General features: G+C 44.4%; 1 protein-coding gene across 4 annotated transcripts in view; it reads left to right on the top strand.

Annotated features, from left to right (window-relative positions):
- The window catches only part of ARHGEF4 (Rho guanine nucleotide exchange factor 4), a 221,545-nt gene extending 209,191 nt beyond the window's left edge, over window positions 1-12,354 (top strand). For all 4 annotated transcript variants that reach the window (XM_054836092.1, XM_054836091.1, XM_054836093.1 and 1 more), the window contains 9 exons: window positions 151-330; window positions 2,954-3,148; window positions 4,174-4,353; window positions 4,955-5,187; window positions 6,590-6,719; window positions 8,199-8,330; window positions 9,394-9,637; window positions 10,346-10,423; window positions 11,325-12,354. In XM_054836092.1, coding sequence (XP_054692067.1) covers window positions 151-330; window positions 2,954-3,148; window positions 4,174-4,353; window positions 4,955-5,187; window positions 6,590-6,719; window positions 8,199-8,330; window positions 9,394-9,637; window positions 10,346-10,423; window positions 11,325-11,482 — 1,530 coding nt within the window. In that variant the 3' untranslated portion in view covers window positions 11,483-12,354. The remainder of the gene's footprint in view (window positions 1-150; window positions 331-2,953; window positions 3,149-4,173; window positions 4,354-4,954; window positions 5,188-6,589; window positions 6,720-8,198; window positions 8,331-9,393; window positions 9,638-10,345; window positions 10,424-11,324) is intronic.
- Window positions 12,355-20,086: the final 7,732 nt, after the last annotated feature.

The raw sequence follows: 20,086 nt of genomic DNA, 5'->3' as shown, positions 1-20,086 counted from the left end.
AGCACCAACTCCTTTTCACATTGCTCATGGGGAGTAAACAGTATCAACACTTGTTTGGCTCAGCAGCAATGGTGCCAAAGCTGCAGCCACGTTGGCTGACTGTGCTGCTTTCTTGGGGGGAGCTGACAGTTTGACTTGCTCTATCCACAGCTCATCAGTGATGGCAGTGTGGTGTATGCAGAAGCCCTCTGGGACCATGTCACGATGGATGACCAAGAGCTGGGATTCAAGGCTGGCGATGTCATTGAAGTAATGGACGCCACCAACAAAGAGTGGTGGTGGGGGAGGATTCTGGACAGTGAAGGCTGGTTTCCAGCCAGCTTTGTACGGGTAAGAGCTTAATGTTTCTTTATGCCTCTCCATTAGCACCAAGTGTTTGTTCTTTTTCTCCAGGTTTAGCGTTCTGTAGTGACTCCTGAGCACTTTCACTGCTAGAGATAGCTGGTTCAACATGTCTTGTTACTATTCCTCTACACATGGCTACGGTACATCAGGCCCTCCTGGCTGAGCTGCCACTGGCGTGGAGAAGTCCCTCTTTACATGAGTAAATCAGGGCAAGGGTGGTTCAGTTCCAGACTCTGGAGCTAAGCTGAGCTGTGTCAGCTGGGCAGCTGCCCTGCATGGTGGTTTGCAGCCTGGGCTCCTGCTTACCCATATATTAACTAGTTTATGCCCAAGCACGCAGCATCCCCTTCAAGAACGAGCAATACTCTCTTAGAGGAATCCCAGGTGCAGCTGGCAGAGGTTTTCACTGTAGTATCCACTTCAGACACTGTGGACGACCACGGCACCAAATATAGCTTTCTTCATCTGGAGCTGGGTGCAGTGCAATGCCACATCCCAAAGTATGCAACCACCTGACTCACGCACACACTTTCTCTTAGCCCTGGAGTTTTAAAAACAGGCTACGACCCAGCACTGTATTCCAGGGATTTAAAAATGGATGAGAAAACCACAAAAATGTCTTGGAGGTCATGAGGGACAACTGATGAGGGGGGAGATATGAAATGCTAATGCTTGTGGGCCAAGGCTCTCCCCCGGTGCCAGCTACAAAGACCATATAGAAATAGCTATATAGAACAGTCCAGATAGTCCCAGCTGCATACTGCAGAGGTTGGACTGATTTCCAGCAGAGCATTCTGAAACGCATCTGAATTCTCTGTGCAAGTAGGGGGTAAAACAAGAGTCTGGGTAACTGCTGTGCACTCCTTCCTGCTGTGAGGAGAAAGGCTTTTTTCCTTTCTTTGGGCCGTGGATGCCTGACTCTGCTTTCACCATTTCAGGGCAGGCTCCTCAGTACTGCAAAGGCAATTAGGTGCCTCAGGGCAGAGATTCTCAGCCCTTTAGCTCTTTATCCGGGTCACTTCAGATCACAAGTGACCCAAAACCAGGTGAAGCATGAAAGGAGGTGATGTGAGGTGATCCAGTGTCTGTAGCAAAAGTCCTTGGAGAAGTGGGGCAGACAGTGCTATAAAAGTTTTGAAACGCTTTGTTACAGATTGCAGGAGACAGTCTCAGCTGGATAACTATTACAAACAGTGGATGTTTTCCCAAGTAAGATCACTAGGACCAAACTCTCAGCGCTGGTGGGGATGGAACTTTTTTCGCAGTCAAAACACAGGCCTTTTTTTCTTTCACGTTACTGATAAGTTGTTGTCCTGGCTGGCAAAAACCGGCAACAGTATTTCAGGTGAAAGCAGACTAATGCTAGCCATTAGGGATGCAGAGTAACAAGTTCTTTTAGCAGAGTAATTACAACAGTTACTCAAACATCTGAGTGAAGATTTCTGGCTAATTATCACTGGGTCTCCAGCTTACTGCTCGGAGGGCTTGTATGTTTGGGGACTTGGATAAATCTGCAGGTCTCTCAGTTACTCCACACAAGTTTCAGGCCAAGGTCTGAGTTTAACACTAGCCAATGGTGTTCTGCTCAAAGTGAAGGAAAACCAGGACTGCACATCTTCACCAGCTGTAAACAGTGAGTAAATGTAATCTATGCTTATGTTGACAAGGGATGGGCATGCACTGTTAGTATATGTACATATACGTGTATCAAGCGGTAAGTAAGCCTGCCTAGAAGAAACTACATTAAAAGTTTAAAGCAGTTCTGTGTCATTGTACTAAAAATGCCTATAGTTACACGTGTTCCTAATTCAGTGTTTTTCACTTCTTCTCTGTGCTGTGTACAAAATATTCCCATGGGCACTCTAAGATAAATAAAGTTTGTAAGTGAAATGCACCAATAATTGCCTGCTAGTAACTAAGGTACTTTGCTGTTGTTGACAATAGACTTAGTAGGACGGAGTGCCTACAAAACGGTGGTGTTTTTCTCTGCTCATGCTGTGCTGCCATCTGACGGGCGCTATGAAGGAACGATGAGTTTCACACGCAGCCCTGTAACGTAATGCCATTCCTTACCACATTGTATGCCCACTGGCATCTTTATCTGCTTTTATATTAACAATAAATTCTCTTTAAATAATCTTGGGGAAGCGGACACTGAGAGGCCATCTGTTATTTATAGTATGAGAACAACAGTAAAGCTATACAAAAAAAGCAAGTGTTTACTGGTTTCCCCCCTCCTTCCCTAAGCACCCCCTCACAAGTACCTAAGCAGATTTCCATTTGATAAACCATTTCCTGTCCTGATTTTGTATGTATTCTTCCCGGACAACTCTCTATCATTCCTGTGAGTTCTGTCCACAAGAGATGCCTGCTAAAAACACCCATGTCACACAGTAGGAGCAGCTGCCATGTGGCTTGAAAGCACCCTCCCAAAACTGACTATCTGGCCTTAGCTTCCCCAAGGGGAAAATATGTTTACAGGTAATACACACATAGCAGTCCTCTTCACTCCTTATCCTAGCTCAGTCTTGTCTGCCCCAGACTTCTTTTCCTTGGAAGAGTTGTGTTTAGCAATACAAACGGTGAACATCTTGTGTGTCTGGCACAGCTCCGAGTAAACCAGGATGAACCCATGGAAGATTATCCCCTGAAGGTAGAGGGTGGCAAAGAGGACGACTCCAGCAGTGGCACCCGCCGCTTTGGGATGGGGCAGACCACCAAAGATCAAATGAGAACCAACGTCATCAATGAGATCATAAGCACGGAGAGAGACTACATCAAGCATTTGAAGGATATTTGTGAGGTAACGGAATAAAGGGGGAAGTGAATGTAAGAACTTGTCTGAAGGCTGATAAAGTATGTCCCATTCTTGCCCAGAGAGTGACCCTAAGCAGGTAACTTTTCTTTTCTGAAAATGAGACTGTATTTCCATCAGAGCCTGCTCTGCCAACTGGTGTTGCATGCTCAGAAAACAGAAGACAATTCATTACAGCAATATCCCCAATGCCCCTGTATTTGGAGCACCCACTTGGGCTCTGATTAAATGGAATTAATAGAATTTCCCAAGCTAGAGACAAGTAAATGTCTAGCATTGCTGTCCTCTTTAATGTATGTTCTGAAGTAATATAATCAGCAACTCCAGCCTTCAGGCAAGTCATGCTCAGATCAAAACAACTGGGGGATGTTCAGCCAATTAGGTCTTTTACTTGCAAATATGCCGAGTATTGCAACACCTCTTCCAGAAGAGACATGCTGTCATATGCACTGGGGTAAATGAAGGTAATTGGTAAGAGTTTTGCAGGAACATAGTTGTTCCCTGAAATGACACAAAAATGTACCGCCTTCCAGGAGAGCCAGCTGGGGCCAAGTGGCGCACACTTAGCAAACAAGCCTTTCCTCCTGCAGTGTCCCCCCATGTTCTTTGTGCCCTCCTTCTCCTTTGAGTCAGCCAGGCATTTCCCAACCAGATCCGCAACTGGATTTAATTGGCCTAAATCTGTCAGTGCTGGGGTCAGAACACCCTGTAGCCTGCAGACAATGGTGTCTTTAACAGGAAACAGAAAGCACCTCTGGGACTCCTTCACGTGGGGATTACAAGTATCATTAAGTTACAGTTTAAGGCAGTGATGTAACTGTGGCTTGGATTCTACTTCTACCATGGTTTGGGTGGTATTAGAGGAAATAATAGCTAAAACATGGATGCCTCTATGCAGGAAGGGGGTATAGGAACCTGGTGTACAACTGACTACAGCCCATGGGGTTTTCTGTTGGTAATCAAAGGCCACAGAGCAAATACCCAGGCCACTTTCCAATTTGGTTTCCTCCTAGGGTTACATTAAGCAGTGCCGCAAAAGAGCTGACATGTTTACAGAAGAGCAGCTGAAGACAATCTTTGGGAATATTGAGGACATCTACAGGTGCCAGAAGAAATTTGTTAAAGCACTAGAGAAGAAATTCAACAAAGACCACCCACATTTGAGTGAGGTTGGCTCATGCTTCTTGGAATATGTAAGTGAATTTGACTTCATGGGAAAGGGGTAGCTGAGCATGGATTAAGCCAGAGGATTTAGAAATTGATCTGACAGAATTGAAGCTCTGTTTAAAAAAACTCACCCAACCAAATTAAACACCACCACCCCCCTCCCTCCCCATTACCCACCTCTCAAACATCCTCTAGCTCTTGTGGCTGTGGAAAGAACATTTTCTAAGTGCCTCAGTTTCTGAGCACTCCCTGCCAGACCGTGCTACCTCAGGCAAAAATGTAGGAAGATTCCAAAATCTCGAGCTGGACCTGAGTTTAACAGCTATAGTATTTTCAGGTCAGTGCAGGAGCAGCAACTGCTGATCTGGTCATTAAAAACATTCAGCTGAGACAGCCAGAATACATGGAAATGTCTCGGTCTCCCAGATAAGCTGTAACCTGTAATATACCCTGCCCACTCCCAGCTTTAGGTCTGTGGGCTTCAAAGTCTGGGGAGGACACAAATAACCAAACAGCCCCATGTGATCCAGGAGCAGGACCAACACAGGGAACTCACACACACAGCAGCTGGAGCCAGGCCATCACCCTAAAGAACAGAGATAGTAAATACCTTCATTTCCCTTGCAGCAAACGGAGTTTCAGATATACTCTGAATACTGCAACAACCACCCCAATGCCTGCATGGAGCTGTCCCGCCTCACCAAAGTTAACAAATACGTTTACTTCTTCGAAGCCTGCCGCCTGCTGCAGAAGATGATAGACATCTCTCTGGATGGGTTTCTGCTGACTCCCGTGCAGAAAATCTGCAAATATCCGCTGCAACTGGCTGAACTGCTCAAATACACCAACCCCCAACACAGGTAGGTCAGTGGGGAGGGGAGGAACGAGACTGTTCTCATGGAAATGAACTTAGGCAGAATCGTGTGTTGAGGGCTGCTTGCCAAAAGCAGCCAATACCATGATTATTCTGTTACCCTGTAGAAACCAGGAAAAAAAAAAAAAGGAAAGTATTTTTCTATCAAATATGTAATTTTCCATTACAGCAGCACTGGGCATTCCTGTCTGTTACAGACCTGGAGTTGCAAGGTCCACCTTATAATGGTACTTTTCTATTTTATTTGGTCCATGCATCTGTGATACCAGCACATACATAACTTCAGAGTTAAATGTTTCTGGTGGTCGTAGTGTTGAAAACTTTTCTCCAAAAGCAGTAGGTGAATATACCCCAAATGTCCATGTAACTGCACCATAGCACATACTGGCTGAGTAGTAGTCATGAACTTTGTCCAGTGCTTTCCCAGTGGGAAGTCATGGCCTACAGCAGTCAAGCCATGTGCTCTCGGTGCCTCTTCACCGCTAGCTCAAAAGCATCCAGATCCATTGGTCCGTTTCAGGGTGAAGGCACTGCCCTCAACTCAAATAACTGTGTCACTTAATCAAGCATCTGAAATAATTAGCTACAGAAATAAAACATGAAAAATCTATATTAAAGGAAAGTGTTTATATTAGTCCACTATGGCTTGACTTAATTTCACCTTCCTAATTACAGCACTGCTATTTCTCAGAATGATTTTAAGCATGTCTTATTAACTCTGTAAGCATGTTGTTCTGAAGCTTATCTCTTAACAGAAAGCTCCTTAATGCAGTGCACAGATGTTTTGAAAATTGCGTTAGAGAGACCAGTTGTGCAGAACAGCTGCTTCCCAGCTACTCAAAGCTCTGCAGAAGTAGCTGATGACAGCAGGTGGTGTATGGAGGGGGCTTGATCAGTTTCTCTCCTACCCTTCCAGATAAACCATTGGCTCCTATTTGAAATGAAGCCTGCTAACACTGAACTGCCTTGCCTATGCATGACAGTATCAGTCCCTGTAGGAAAAAAGGGGAATTATGAATACATAATATTGTATTACATTGTGGGGAAAAAAACCCCTGAGGCTTGGAAAGTCTGGAGATTCTTCCAGCAACTTGTATTTACACCTCTATGGCTGAATTTAATTGCTTACTCCCCTCCTCCCCATTCCCCCCAAATTTGGCTTGGATTTGTTACAAGACTATAATCTGTGCCTCAAAACTAGCAAGTGTCTGAAAAGCTGCCCACAGAAACATGTACCTCCAACTTCCAGTATAAAACAGCTGGGATGACTGCAACTGGAACTCAGGTTTTCTGCTCTGCAGCCCTAGGCCATATTGGACTGTGCTCCTTGGAGTGTAGGTACAAGCACGTGTCATTTTCTCATGCCTAACACCTCTGCCTTGCCCTAGGGATTTTAAAGATGTCGAAGCGGCCTTAAATGCCATGAAGAACGTTGCTCGGCTCATCAATGAGAGAAAGCGGCGGCTGGAGAACATTGACAAAATTGCTCAGTGGCAGAGTTCGATAGAAGACTGGGAGGTAAGAAACTTAGATGCTCCATGAACTGTGTTGCCCCTGTTCCTCCAACAGCTTCTGCCTAGAGTAAAATCTTCATAAGGATTCCTAGCTAGCCCTACCTCAGTTCTGCTGCCCCTTGCTGTGTGTGGTTTTTGGTGGGGGTTTTTTGGGGTTTTTTTTTTTTTTTTAATTTAAACAGATGTGATCTTTTAGTACAACTGAAAAGGTCTAGCACACAACCCAGCTATACCAGCTGCCTCTGCATCTTCCCTGGGATTTTTGCTTCCCCATTTTCCTTGCAGAATAAAATTAGCATGTAGGTTGGTGAAATCCTGTTATTTTCCTCTTGGACCCCATTTTATCTTGAGTGATTTCAGACTCTCAAGATGAGCAGAATTGCCCCTTAATGCTTAAGAAGCCACATTATTCTTGCAGAAAGGCAAGCTCTGATACAGCAAATAGGAAGCCAAGGTTCCCTGTAGACTACAAAAAAAAAAAAAATTGCTAAATAAAAGAAAGACGACTACTAATTTTCTAAATCCTGGACTGAATAAATCCAGACCGTCTCCCTCCCCAAGGATGTCAGACTAAATTCTCAGCTCTCTGCTTGTGTGCTTCCTTTAATGTCAGGGATGGAGCAGCTGCCCTGAGCAGACTCCCTGGAAAAGGAGAATTTTTCATTTAACACACTATTGTTCTTATCAAATTCAGTTCCCATTCCCTGGGTGCTAAGGGCACAGTGTCTCCCTGCTGTGACAAGGAGTGTCCTCCAGCACCGAGGCTCCCTCTCATTCTCAGAGGAGAGTTTCATCAGCAGGAATTCAGGCCTGTCGTGGTTTAACCTGGCCGGCAGCTAAAACAACTGCACAGCCCTTCAGCTCGCTCCCCACCCCTCCTCAGTGGGACCGGGGGAGAATTGAAAAGGAAAAAAAAAAAAGTAAGACTCATGGGTTGAAATAAAGACAGTTTAATAGGACATGAAAGGAATAATAATAGTAATAATGATAACAACGACAGACTATACAAACCAAGTGATGCATGGCACAATTGCTCACCACTTGGAGCCAATGCCCAGCTAGTTCCTGAGCTGCTCCGCCTCCTGGCCAATCCCCAGTTATATACAGAGCATGACATCATATGGTATGGAATATCCCTTTAGCCAGTTGGGGTCAGCTGTCCTGGCTGTGTCCCCTCCCAGCTTCTTGGGGGCTCTCCGCCTTCTCGTTGGCAGGGCAGTACGAGAAGCTGAGAAGTCCTTGACTGCTGGGCAGCAACTAAAAACATCAGTGTGTTATCAACATTATTCTCATCCTAAATCCAAAACACAGCACTGAGCAGCTTCTAGGAAGAAAATTAACCCTATCTCTGCCGAAATCAGGACAAGGCCCCACAGCCACACAGGCCCCTCAGCCAAGCTGAGGTTCTCTGAGGCTACGGGCTTACTTTTTCTCCCTCGTTTTCAGATGGCTGAGACTAATCTGTTCTTTGTGCTGTTCTCAGGGTGAAGACGTCCTAGTCAGAAGCTCAGAACTCATCTATTCTGGGGAATTAGCCAAAATCTCCCACCCTCAAGCCAAGAGCCAACAGAGGATGTTCTTCCTCTTCGATCACCAGCTTATCTGCTGCAAGAAGGTAACCTCACCAGCCAGGCACAAATGCAATGCTAAAGAATTTAAGTGAACTCCCTCTCTACCTCTTTGTTTGCTTAATACTCACTGGAATCATACCTACTTCTGGTACAGAGATTTTTTTATATGTGTTCATTGCAGTATTTTCTCTGATGTCCTGGTGGGTTCTGTGCACCTGAGCACAGCAATAAGCTACAGGAACTAACTACTGGCCTAATTCTTACAGCATTGCACTGCTTCTAGGCTTGGTGTATGGATTTATTTTACACAACTCAAATATGAGCACTGTCACCCATTTTTCCTTTAAATATGTGGGGTTTTTTTTTTCAACTGCACTGCCATGTGAGATTAATACAGTAGTCAGAAGGTAACTGCAGCGTTGATGAAGAGCTGTGGGCCTTGACAGTCAATAAGACAATATTAACATCATATGTATGTCTGTAAGTACAGCCCATGCTATTTCTCATAACCTAAGAAATAAAAGAAATAATCCTTCACAGAGCAAATGAAAAGGTATCTTCTATTGGGATTTCAGAACTGAACATACCTTTTTTTTTTTTTTTTTTTTTTTTTTGCATAATCCATGGCATTCCGGTAGCTCCAGGAAACTTAGGCATGAGACCCTCACTGTTTTATCACTGCTCTTAAAGTTACTTGTCAACACAAAAAACAAAAGCCAGTTAGGATTTTTTTTGGCTTTCTAATTGGGACCATAGGATTCAGGCATTATTTTCTGACACTGGCTTAACAAGGCTTTGGGATCACATGTAATAACAAGCTTGCTTCTCATTCAGAGCAGCTGATATCCCACAATGGTCAATGCCAGCCTATCCTGACCCCACCGCTAGAAGAAACCATGCAATTCCCCTTACTGCCAACAGTGTCAACTGGAGCTCAGTGCTCTGCAATTCCATAGATTCAAATCCAGTATAAATATTTTCTTACAGGACTGTAATGGCTGCCAAGAAGATTAAATACTCCATCATAGCAAAGAAAATCAATGTTTAAGGAAGGGACAGAACAGGAAACAGTAACATCTGTATAAGTCTGTGTAATCTCTCTTACAGGACCTTCTGCGTCGGGACATCTTGTATTATAAGAGTCGGATCAACATGGATGATATGGAAATACTGGATGTAGACGATGGGAAGGACAAGGACTTCAATATCAGCGTGAAAAATGCATTTAAACTGTACTGCCGAGACACTGAGGAAGTCCACTTATTTTGTGCAAAAAAGCCTGAGCAGAAACAGCGCTGGCTGAAGGCATTTGAGAATGAAAGGAGACAGGTTCAGCTTGACCAGGAGACAGGTATGGAAAGAATGATGCTGTGAGGCATTAGGTTTTTTTGCTTTGTTTTGTTGTTTTGGGTTTTATTCCCCCTTCTTTTTTTAACCACCAGTCAATGCATAGGAGTGAAAGGGGGAAGCCAGTGCATGCTTCAGTCCAGCCCTGGGCTGCTGAATTGCACATTCTGAATTAATCTGTACAACTGAAAAAAAACCAAACAAACCACCCTGAGCCAACACTGCAGTATGTCCTCAGGGAGGCTGATGTGTCTTTAATGAGTTCAGACAGGGCTGATAAACTAGTCAATACATTACACATACAGCTTCCGTTATTTTGCAGTATAGTGTGAGTGCCCTGTTTGGCCATATCTATACAAAACACGTTCAGTCAAGGGTTTTCATTGTGAAAGAGGGTTTTCATTGTTTTGTCCAAATCCTGCTTAATTCAGACACATGATCTAACGAGATTTGAACCACGACTGGTCTGGAGCAAAGTGTGGGGGAAAGGGCAGTCAGTAAACCTTGTATGAGAGGTAGGGAGGAGTTGTGCAGCACAGCACAGGCTGGGGGGAGTGGTACGTGCCCCTTCCAGCTTTGGGAGTAATTTAAGCTTGTGACCCCTTACGTCAGGCATTTTCCTACCCCTCCGTTTCCCTTACTGCCCATGCCAGTGCCTTCCCATGAGATACAAAATGACAACCTGCTGCTGACAAACTGTTTTATCTTCAAGGTTTTTCAATCACAGAGGTGCAGAAAAAGCAGGCGATGCTGAATGCCAGCAAGCAGCACCATACTGGGAAGCCTAAGGGTGAGTCGCACCTGCACCTATAAATGCTGCTAGAACTAGGCGGGGGGGTGTTTCTACATTTACTATACAGGAATAGTTTCAATGACGTGGCATTAACAAACTCTTGAGAAGACCAAATGGTGAGCTCTGATGTGACAATCTGCAGTATAGCTCCTGGCAGATTCAGGCCACTGGAGTCAGGAAACTATTCTTAACTACACGAGAGCTGCTTTGCTCAGCACTGTGCCAGAAACCACAGCTACATACAAGCAGGCAGCTTCTGCTCAAAGGCTAGTTCACAGCCTCGCCCTGGAGCCAGGCTCTCCAAGCAGTAGGGCATTCCCTTTATGAAAAGACAAGATTAGATTAAGTTTTGTGGTAATCCCTGTGATGCAAAGAGGGTCATAAAGGTCACTGCAGCGGGGGGGGGGGGTGTGTGTGTGTGTGTGTGTGTCTACTTCTGCCTGGGCAGTTGTGCCTGTGGAAGACGCTTTGAAACCTGTGATTTTTGGCAGAATACTGTGGGTAGGTACCATGCTCAGTGACAGAGCTGTTTCTTAAAACCTTAAGAGACGAGGAAGATTTAGCAGTAGCCAGGGGAATGTGAACTCAACAGAAAGGAAGGTTCCTGTGCCTGTGGCACGCTCAGCTGATGATTCTTGCTACCCCGTTTTGTGATGCCACCACCCCTCTTCATAGCCAGAGGAAGGGATGGCACTTGCTTTCCTCTGGACCTGCAGAAAGGCAACCACTTCCTCACACTTCTGGAACTTCCACAGCACCAACTCTGATCCTAAAAAGCAGTGCTGAAACTGAGGGTAATACTAAGACAAACCCAATTCAATCCCTTGCAGCTTTAACAGGGACTGGGCAAGGGAGCTGCACTAAACTAACATGCTTCCCCATCTCCTTCTCATCACAGCTGTCACCAGGCCATACTATGATTTTCTGATGCGTCAGAAGCATCCCACCCTGCCTACTACGCTCCCTCAGCAGCAAGTCTTCATGCTGGCAGAGCCCAAGCGCAAGCCCTCGAACTTCTGGCAGAACATCAGCAGGCTGACGCCTTTCCGGAAATAAGGGCAGCCCCATGTTTGTGCCTGAACCCCTTCTGAGAAAGCACTTTATCTGTCAGTCCTGGGAGGTGGAGCCCAGGTTCTTCCAATCCTTTGTTTACAGAGGATGGCACATGTGCTCCTGCCTTCCCTATTTATTTCACAGACTGACTGACCACATTGGCTCTGAGGTGAGACACTGTGTGTGCTTGTATGCACATGTGCATTTGTGCCAGTCCCATGGAGCCAGCCTTGCACAGCACCCCGGAGGCAAACTTCCAGAAAGAGATCACAAGAGGGAGCCTGACGTGTTTCATCTGAAAAGATTTTGCATGTCAGCTGTACTTTGACGCTCTCCTTCCCGCTGTGACCACTACTGCTATCTGGCAGCTGTCAGGGGATAGCAGCTGATCCACCTGCCAGCTCCGTGTCCGCTGACATGCTCAGAACAGTGCAGTCACTGACATGATACGTTTTCCAGGGAGAGTTTCCATAACCCCTTCTGCTCTCTGCCCGCCCCACGCCCCACGTTGCTCAAAGACATGATCCTCCTACACCTGTCTAACTAATTCAGTTAGCCTTTGCAGGCACTCAGACAACAGTGAGTATTGCACTGTGACTTTTTCTTTCCTTTAGTTCAACACCACTGAGGAACTATATAGTACATTAAACTGTGCCAATCAACCTGCAGCATGAGTAAAGTTCAAAAAAAAAAAAAAAAGCTCTCTAGTGGGTTTGAGTTACTTAAGTTAGTGAAAAATGTGCCTAATTAATACCATACTCAACTCCTTAGATTCCTGTCTCTCCGTCATTCTGCCATATTTCCTGGCCAATGAAAATGCTCATTGTTTGTAATGTGTTTATTTATGGTAAAAATCAGAACTGTGTATTTTGTAAGTCTGTAATTGTTCTTGTCAGATGTTGTTAACTTGATGCCTGTTTTGTCTGTTTTATTATTTTTCTTTTTTAAGAAAGGTCAATATTTGCAAACCTAGCTCCCAGAAGTCAGAGTCTAGAGTTCAACTCTGAAAGCCTAAAACCATGGTTGTTATGCAAATTCCCACAGACTCTCAATTCAAGGGGTATTACTACAGGTTTTTGACACCTTTAATAAAAAAATTAAAAAAAAAAAAAAAAAAGCAAGCCACTTTAAAAAAAGGCCTAAATTTGGCATTAAGAGCCTCACTTTACCCAGGTTTTAAACTGTGGCCAAAAAGAATTAATTAAAACTTTGGTTAGCAAAAAAGGAAAGATTTGCCTTACCATAGCAGAGTTAGAAGCCATACTGACTGAATTCCCTAGCTTAGGGGATCCCGTGACAGCAGAAGACACTAGCTCATTCCAACACCCTGCTAGTGTGAGTGAGCACTAACTGTCCGTGGAGCTCAGAGTCCAGTGTTTGTTGATGCTGTAGCTGACCAAAGGCTGGTCATCCAGGGATATCTGAGTTCAGTAGCATGTACAAAGTCATTCTTGCACTATATCTCCTCCCCCCCCCCCCCGGGCAACATTTAATTTCATAAAGAAACTTGTAAAAGTGACTCTCAGCCTGTGTTTGTCTCCAACATGTCTATCTGTGTGAACTTGTTTCTCTTCAAAGCCACTGTAGAGATTCTGCTCTTGCAGCTTAGTAAGTGACAGCTCATCAGTAGAAGCCATACTAGAAGGTTACCCTCAACAAAGCCATCCTTCAGATGGAAGACTAGTGCAGCACAGACCCTATTGGAGGTGTGCTGGTCACTTAGAACACAGATCAAGGCTAGCAAGTCACCAGCTCCCACCTCCCAGCTAGTTACTTACATGGAAAGCATGTCTAGGAAACAAAAAAAAAACCCTTCAGGAGATGCTCAAGTCCACTTAGAGCACTATGGAATTAGAGGAACAGCAAACACCAAGAACTAAGAAAGATACTTGAGAGAAGGCCCAGTTGCTCCTCCTAGGACCTGCCCACCTGCACAAACTGCACCCTTGCTCCCCTGCCTTTCTTCCTGGGAAAATGCATTTCTCCTAGGCAGGACCAGTTGTGCCATCACCATTCACTGCAGTCCTACAAGGAGTGGTGACCAAAACCCAAACATGTGCTGCCCCCCCCCCCCCCCCCCCCCCCAGCAACTTCCCTTATGCAAAAGCACAAGAGGTACCTGTCCATGGAAGGTTTCAGCCCTTCCCCAGTCACCTCCAAGCAATAGCAGAAAGTGAGGCTTACCCAACTGGAAGCAGAACCTTGAGATGCTGCCTCACAGTGACCTGACCCAGCACGCAGTTACAAGTCTGTCATTTGTCAAAAAAAACAACACCCCCCCAAAAAAAAAAAAAAACCAAACAAAAAAAAAAACCCCCAACAAAACCAACCCCTCTAACAGCATGCAGCAGTTTGGAAAACAAGCCAGTGGGACATTGCAGAAACAGCCTTTAAACACTGCACAAACAGGTATGGTTCACTAAAACTGGGAGGGGAAAACAACCAACCACCACCAAAAATTAATAATCAGCCCCCATCTGTGTGTTACAGCTGCATTACCAGCCTTACAGTGCCCAGCCTTGCCCATCCTTTAAAAAAAAAAAAAAAAAAACCAAAAAAAAACAAACCACAAACCCCCAAACAACAAAGAAAAACCACCACCCCCAACCCCCCCCCCAAAAAAACCCCCTACAAAACAAAAATATTAAGAAGTCACTGAGAACAGAGTCCACCGAATTTGTGCCAGGTACCAAAATTAAGTGAACACCTCCTGACCCATGCTAGGTTATTTGGTTTGGACATTTGCCCCTCCTCATGCACAGCCCCGGCCCCCGCGCCCCCATATGAGCTGTCTGTACCCAGCACAGCTAAAACCCCTGAGCTGCAGAGACACAGTCTCAGATGCGCGACCCGAGACACAGCAAATGGTGCGCCTGAACCCTGTTCCCACTGCTACACCAATAAATCACATCATGCCCTTTTACAACAAATGTTTATTTGCCACAACAACAAGATTAAGCAGCTATGCATATGCATGTGCATGCACTCTTGCCTGTTAAGGGAACAACCCAGTGCTTCCTGCCAAACTAAGGCATAAGCTTAAGCCCAAGAAGTGCTGCTGTACTCACCCTCGGCAGAGCAACACTCCAGTGGGATGTCACAATAGCCCTAAGGCTGAATTACCTTTGCTGCATTGCCACAGCCTGAATGGGGGTTGTGGGGTGGGGGGGGGGTGGGGGGTCAGACAGTTGCAGCCAGCACCCCTCACTAACAGAAGGTAATTGTTATTTTTTGTGTTTACCTCCGTGTCTGCACCCTCCTTTCCTTATCCATGGCTTGTTTTGATTGGCCAGGAAGAAACATCTATTGGCACTGAAATGATCAATTTTTCTGAGCTTATCAGCTTTGCAGCAAGTGGGAAGGGAGGGAATGCTGGATTGGACCAGTGAACCTGAAAGGGACAATTCCCCCCCCATGCACACCCCCTCAAAGCAAGACCAGCTGTGAAGCTGCATAATGCTGCTCATGGTCTTGTCCAGTTGCTATTTTGTGTGTGTTCATGGAGATTCCCCCCCCCCCCCCAAACCCACCCACCTCTTTGGATCCCCATTCAATAATCCCCCCCCAATGGGGACAGTGAGGTAAAAAAAAAAAAATTACATCTATTCAGTTTCCCTTGCTGCAACTTCTGCTCTGTATGTTGCTTTATACACTCAGCTTTACATCTACATTGAAGTCACTCCAGACCAAACCCTGACCTAGTCTACTGAATGAAATGAGGTGACAGTGGCACAGTACCCTACAGTGCTTTGGAGGGCAATTTAAAAAAAAAAACCACCAACCACCCCTGCCCTCCTCCTGCTAAAACACACATGAGAATTGGCTACTCTTAATTATCTGTGTAGCAATACTCTGAACAGTAAATATGCATCGAGTTGTTTAAATCATATTATTTACCATCTCTTCCAGCACTTACTCTGTATCTAACCAGTGCACACAAATGACTTCTTATAGAAACAGAAAAACTTTTTATAGAAATCTAAGTGCCAAACCAGACTTCTCTGGCCAAACAGTAGACCAGTTGATGAAAAGTTATTTATTTCTGGTGGAAATACATTCTTTACTTGACTGCTTATCAGTACTCTTCCTAAAAAGTGTCTTCAGGTGGGATTCTAGTCTTGCAAGAAACAGCTGGAGCTAGGATCCTATCCCCTATGCAAGACTGAAATCAGGTATAAAAGCTGATCACACCGAAAGAGGTGGAAACCTTGTAACACAGTAGGTGGAGTTACAGCAGTGACAGTGATAAACAGGTAAGAATCAAACTCACCTTGCTCAACGTACCTACCCACACACCGCCATGCCAATAGACCACTTTGTACACCTGAAGAGAATTTCATCAAGTAATGCCATCCTTTACTTCCTGATTCTCTAACCACAAAACCTATTTTTTTCCTGAATAAACTGTGTATCAGCTCATGTGTAACCTTCATTGGTTTTAAATGATTAGACACTCAAAAGTTATATCCTAGGTCACTGATTAAATGGTAAAATGTACATGTGTTAGACAATGGTAACAGACTAACCAACACCAAAATTCCCGCCTCTTCACTCTGGCACCTGGATTTTGAATGGATTTACTCACATTATACTGTCAATTAAAGTTATCAGGGAGAACGCATGTGTAGGACAGAAAGCGCTTGTGTACACATTACCCAGATGCACAAGGTCATCATCTAAACTTTTAATAAAGGGGTTTTCTGGCATATGAAAAACAGGTCAAGTACAGCTTCTATCAAGCTTTCTGAGCTGAATGGACAACACAATCTTACCAGATTCACAAGAAGAGTCCATTTGAAGCATGAATAAGCGGAGATGTAAGACTTAAGCACCTACTCCTCCTTCTCTGGAAATGAACCTTCTACCTGGCCAGAAATGCAGGTTTTCATGCAAAACAAACTGAAGCTCCTGACATGAGTGTGACCATCTGAACAGCACCAACCATTCTGGATTTCAGGGTAGAACCTACCTACCTACCAACAGAAAGACTTCTGCGTTGAGTTACACAAAGAGGACAAGAAGATTTGATCCTGGGTGGTTTGGTTTTGTTTGCTGGGGGTGGTTTTTTTAGGGGTTTTGGTTGTATCTGTTCCTCCCCTTCTGTACCTACTCATTTAGGAAGCTTCTTGGGAAAAACAGCCATGTTTCTTAATGAGTGAAATCTGCCCTGACTTGGGCTAGTAAGACACAGACTTATGTAAAGCAGGTGAACCAATCAGAAGAATGATTTGCTGAAGCTACGAGTAAAATGAAGAGAACCAGTGGCTGCTGAACAATCTAGTTTCTGCTCTGACAAAAAAAAAAATAATCTCTATTTTGGACTATTAGTTTGGAATAACTCAGTCAGAAAAGGTGGGTATACACACTAGAAAAACGCCTATGCTTCAAGTTTTGATAGCATCAAAAGCAGTACAAACTGTCCTTGTACTAAATCAAAATAACAAATAGATCAATTCCATGGAGCAGCCTGTAAGATCTTCTCTGTTTTGTCTGTTACCTGAAGACCAGTGGGGTGTAGGGTGGGGGAGTCCTGTTTCTGTCTGGCCTAGTCCATCGCCTTGCTCCTATACCGTGCAGGTCATTCCGGCTGCCCAGGGCACTGCTCTGCAAAACCGGCACTTCGGTCTGTCATCCTGAAGCCCGCAATGCACAGGCCACCTGCAGCTGGGTGTCCAAACAGCTTCCTGAAAACATCAAAGCCAGGCCTCCCGGTCACTGATCAGGACAACCGAAAATTGAGGCATCTATGAATAACAGACACTCCAAGAGAATCTCAGCTTCAGACTGAAAATGCCTCATTTCTTGGGATGCCAGAATGACAGAAATTAGCTTTTCTTAATAAAAAGGCCTTTCACATTTCGCAATATATGTCAAACTATCAGGCCGTGTTGCTCCTCTAGATTAACTGCACTGGAAGCAGACCTTCAGGTAACAGCAGAATTAAATACATCAATCTTGCCACTGATTTTTAAATATCAGTCTTTTGAACAAGTATTGTACCACTTGATACGCAGACTGCTTAAGAACTTTGTCAGCATCTGTGAGGTGGTAGAGCTTCCAGCAAGTGCTAATTTCTTATTTTAGTGTTATTACTTCAACTGTTTTCAAGTCTCATGTCAACTTTTGCTGTGTACCTGCTAGCGAGGGTTATGACACTGCCATACCTGTTTGGACAGCACATACGGTAGTACAGTAATTCCTGAAGCTTTAAGAATGGAGCTGCTCACACTTCATTCAACTGCCGGAGCCTGAGGCTGTACCTGCTGCTACTCAAGTTTTCTTCTAGAGCTAGCAGGACTTGCCACTGCTATTGACAAGTAGCAGTATCACATCACTATGATCCTAAGGTCTCAACTCTGATATCCTGTACCAGCCTACCAGTACAAGGTCCCTGTCCCCAGAGCTCCCAGCCTAAGCAAAGCTGTAGGATCAGGTCTTCAGGTAAGTAATGGGTTAAAGACCTTTGGTAGTGGACAGAAATGAATTGAAAAAATGTTTTCAGATTATTTTAACCCACTGAAGGTGCAGTGTCATTCCTTTAGTTTGGTAGTGCAAGGGAGGGAATCAGTCTTCAAAGCAGCAGAGACAAATCAACACAACTCATTCCAGAGCTAAGCTAGTGCAAGAAGACAGTCACAAATCTGACATGGCAAAAGCGAGAATGCATCCCTGTGTTTTTCTGTGGAGTGCTATGCAGATCAGGGTGGGGTATCAGGGGACAGCCTACTGCCAGCTCAAGAACAGCAGCAAGCTGCATTTCACTTGCCTTGCTGATCACAGCTACACAGCTTCAGGCTCAGGAGAGGCCAAGGGGTGCTCCAATCACAACCTGCCCTGCCTTGGGATTAACACCTCGCACCACACTTCATTTCTCACCACGTCTCCCACGTTTCCTTAACAAGCTACATTTACTAAAATCCCATGGCTTTGGCAGTCCTAGTGGTTTTCGGAGAAATACAGGCTGCTTGTTCTTTTTCCGTAACACTCCTGTCATTTTCCTCCCTGCAGCTACACCACTCTTCTCTGCACGTAGTGAGCTTTTCTTTTGCACAACTTTGCTACCAAAGTGGCAACCTGTTTTACAGCCTGTGCAAATGAAATACCTGTGATATTTAACCCAGCCTTGTATACCTTTGTGTGTGACTGTTTACATATACATTTGTCAGATGGGAAATAAACAAGTTATCAACTTTACTCTTGTCTAATGCTATAATCCTCCCATAAAACATTGACTACTGAGTATACAAAACAAGCCTCTACATCTGCCATAATCAAATGGAGATATGTAACAGTATTCTGCTTAAGAGTTCCTTCTATCCTTCCATACCTGCTTCTTCACCCTTTTCTTAGAGGTAGCAGCCTGCCTACTAATTTATACTTTTTTTTTAAAATTTAACCTCCAACAACCTGAAACAATACACTGGCTATCTAAATCACACCATCAAGAAAAACCTTACCCCAGCTTCAGTCATGTTAGCATTGAAAGAGGGTACAGCATTTGATATCAACCATGAAGCTCATGCAATCACAGTTCTTACAGTCAGGCTGGTAAAAGCAAAACCATGGAAAGGTGTGTTCCCCTCCCTCCTTCTGAAGCATCAATTTGTCCATGTATTTTACCGTTCTTGCCCATAAAAGAACAAGCTATTGTAAAACACTACAAAATAGATTAATATAGCCCAAAAATGAAGGCCCAGCTGCACTAATTTAAGCTCACAGTTGGGCTGCTCGGTGCCAAGTTTGTGTTTGAAGTATCTTTTAGCCCACCAAGGTCTATAGCTATGGGCTACTTGTACTCGTGAGGCTCAGTCTTCCCTGTAGGCCTGCCACTCTCTCCATAATAGACAACACAACTTCCTGCAGCTACCAGAGACCTCTTACTGCTGTGCAATTTTTAAAAAATTTTGTTTTAAAGTAGTCGCACTGACCCCATTCTATTCTGGATGATTAAGATAGGATAGCTAATAGCCTGAGGGATTTTGAAATACGATCCAGGACAGCGTTTAGCCTCCCACACAGGTCAGACATTTTAACCGTGTAATGCAGCAACACCATCTACTCCAGCACTATGACTGATATTTCCTACAAAGGAAAATTCCCAGCTAAATAATAATCAGTACATCACTCCTGATTCCTGGGGAGCTCACCAACAAAACTATTTGTTACCTTTGTCTACAGCGAGCCACAGAGTTTAGAATCTAGAGCAAGATATTAGAAAAAACAAACTTTCTTTTAATCCACAATTAGTTACAAGAAGACCTGAACCGCGAAACTTCTTGCCTTATTTCTGACAATCATTAACTTTTCTGGAAGGGGCTCTGGTTGTTACCAAGCATTCAAAGCCGCCTCTAGAGTGGAGTTCTTATCAATACTTCTAACCTTCACAGCAAAGAACTAACAGCCACTCATCACCAATATGTGGGAGAGTAATATGCATCACAATGTCCTTGCAAAATGAATCAGAAGAGGGAAGAAAAATCAAACCATTATTGACCCACCATTTTGGTAGTTCCACAGATACATTTAAGACAACAAAAGAAACCCCCTTAAGAGTTGAGTACCACGTTGTTATGAGTGTTAGATACAGTACAGAGTAATTCTTCACAA

The sequence above is a fragment of the Grus americana genome, chromosome 9 (assembly GCF_028858705.1).
Source record: "Grus americana isolate bGruAme1 chromosome 9, bGruAme1.mat, whole genome shotgun sequence".
Classification (NCBI taxonomy): domain Eukaryota; kingdom Metazoa; phylum Chordata; class Aves; order Gruiformes; family Gruidae; genus Grus; species Grus americana.
The sequence above is the reverse complement of the archived record's forward strand: the minus strand, read 5'-3'. Positions and strand labels throughout refer to the sequence as shown.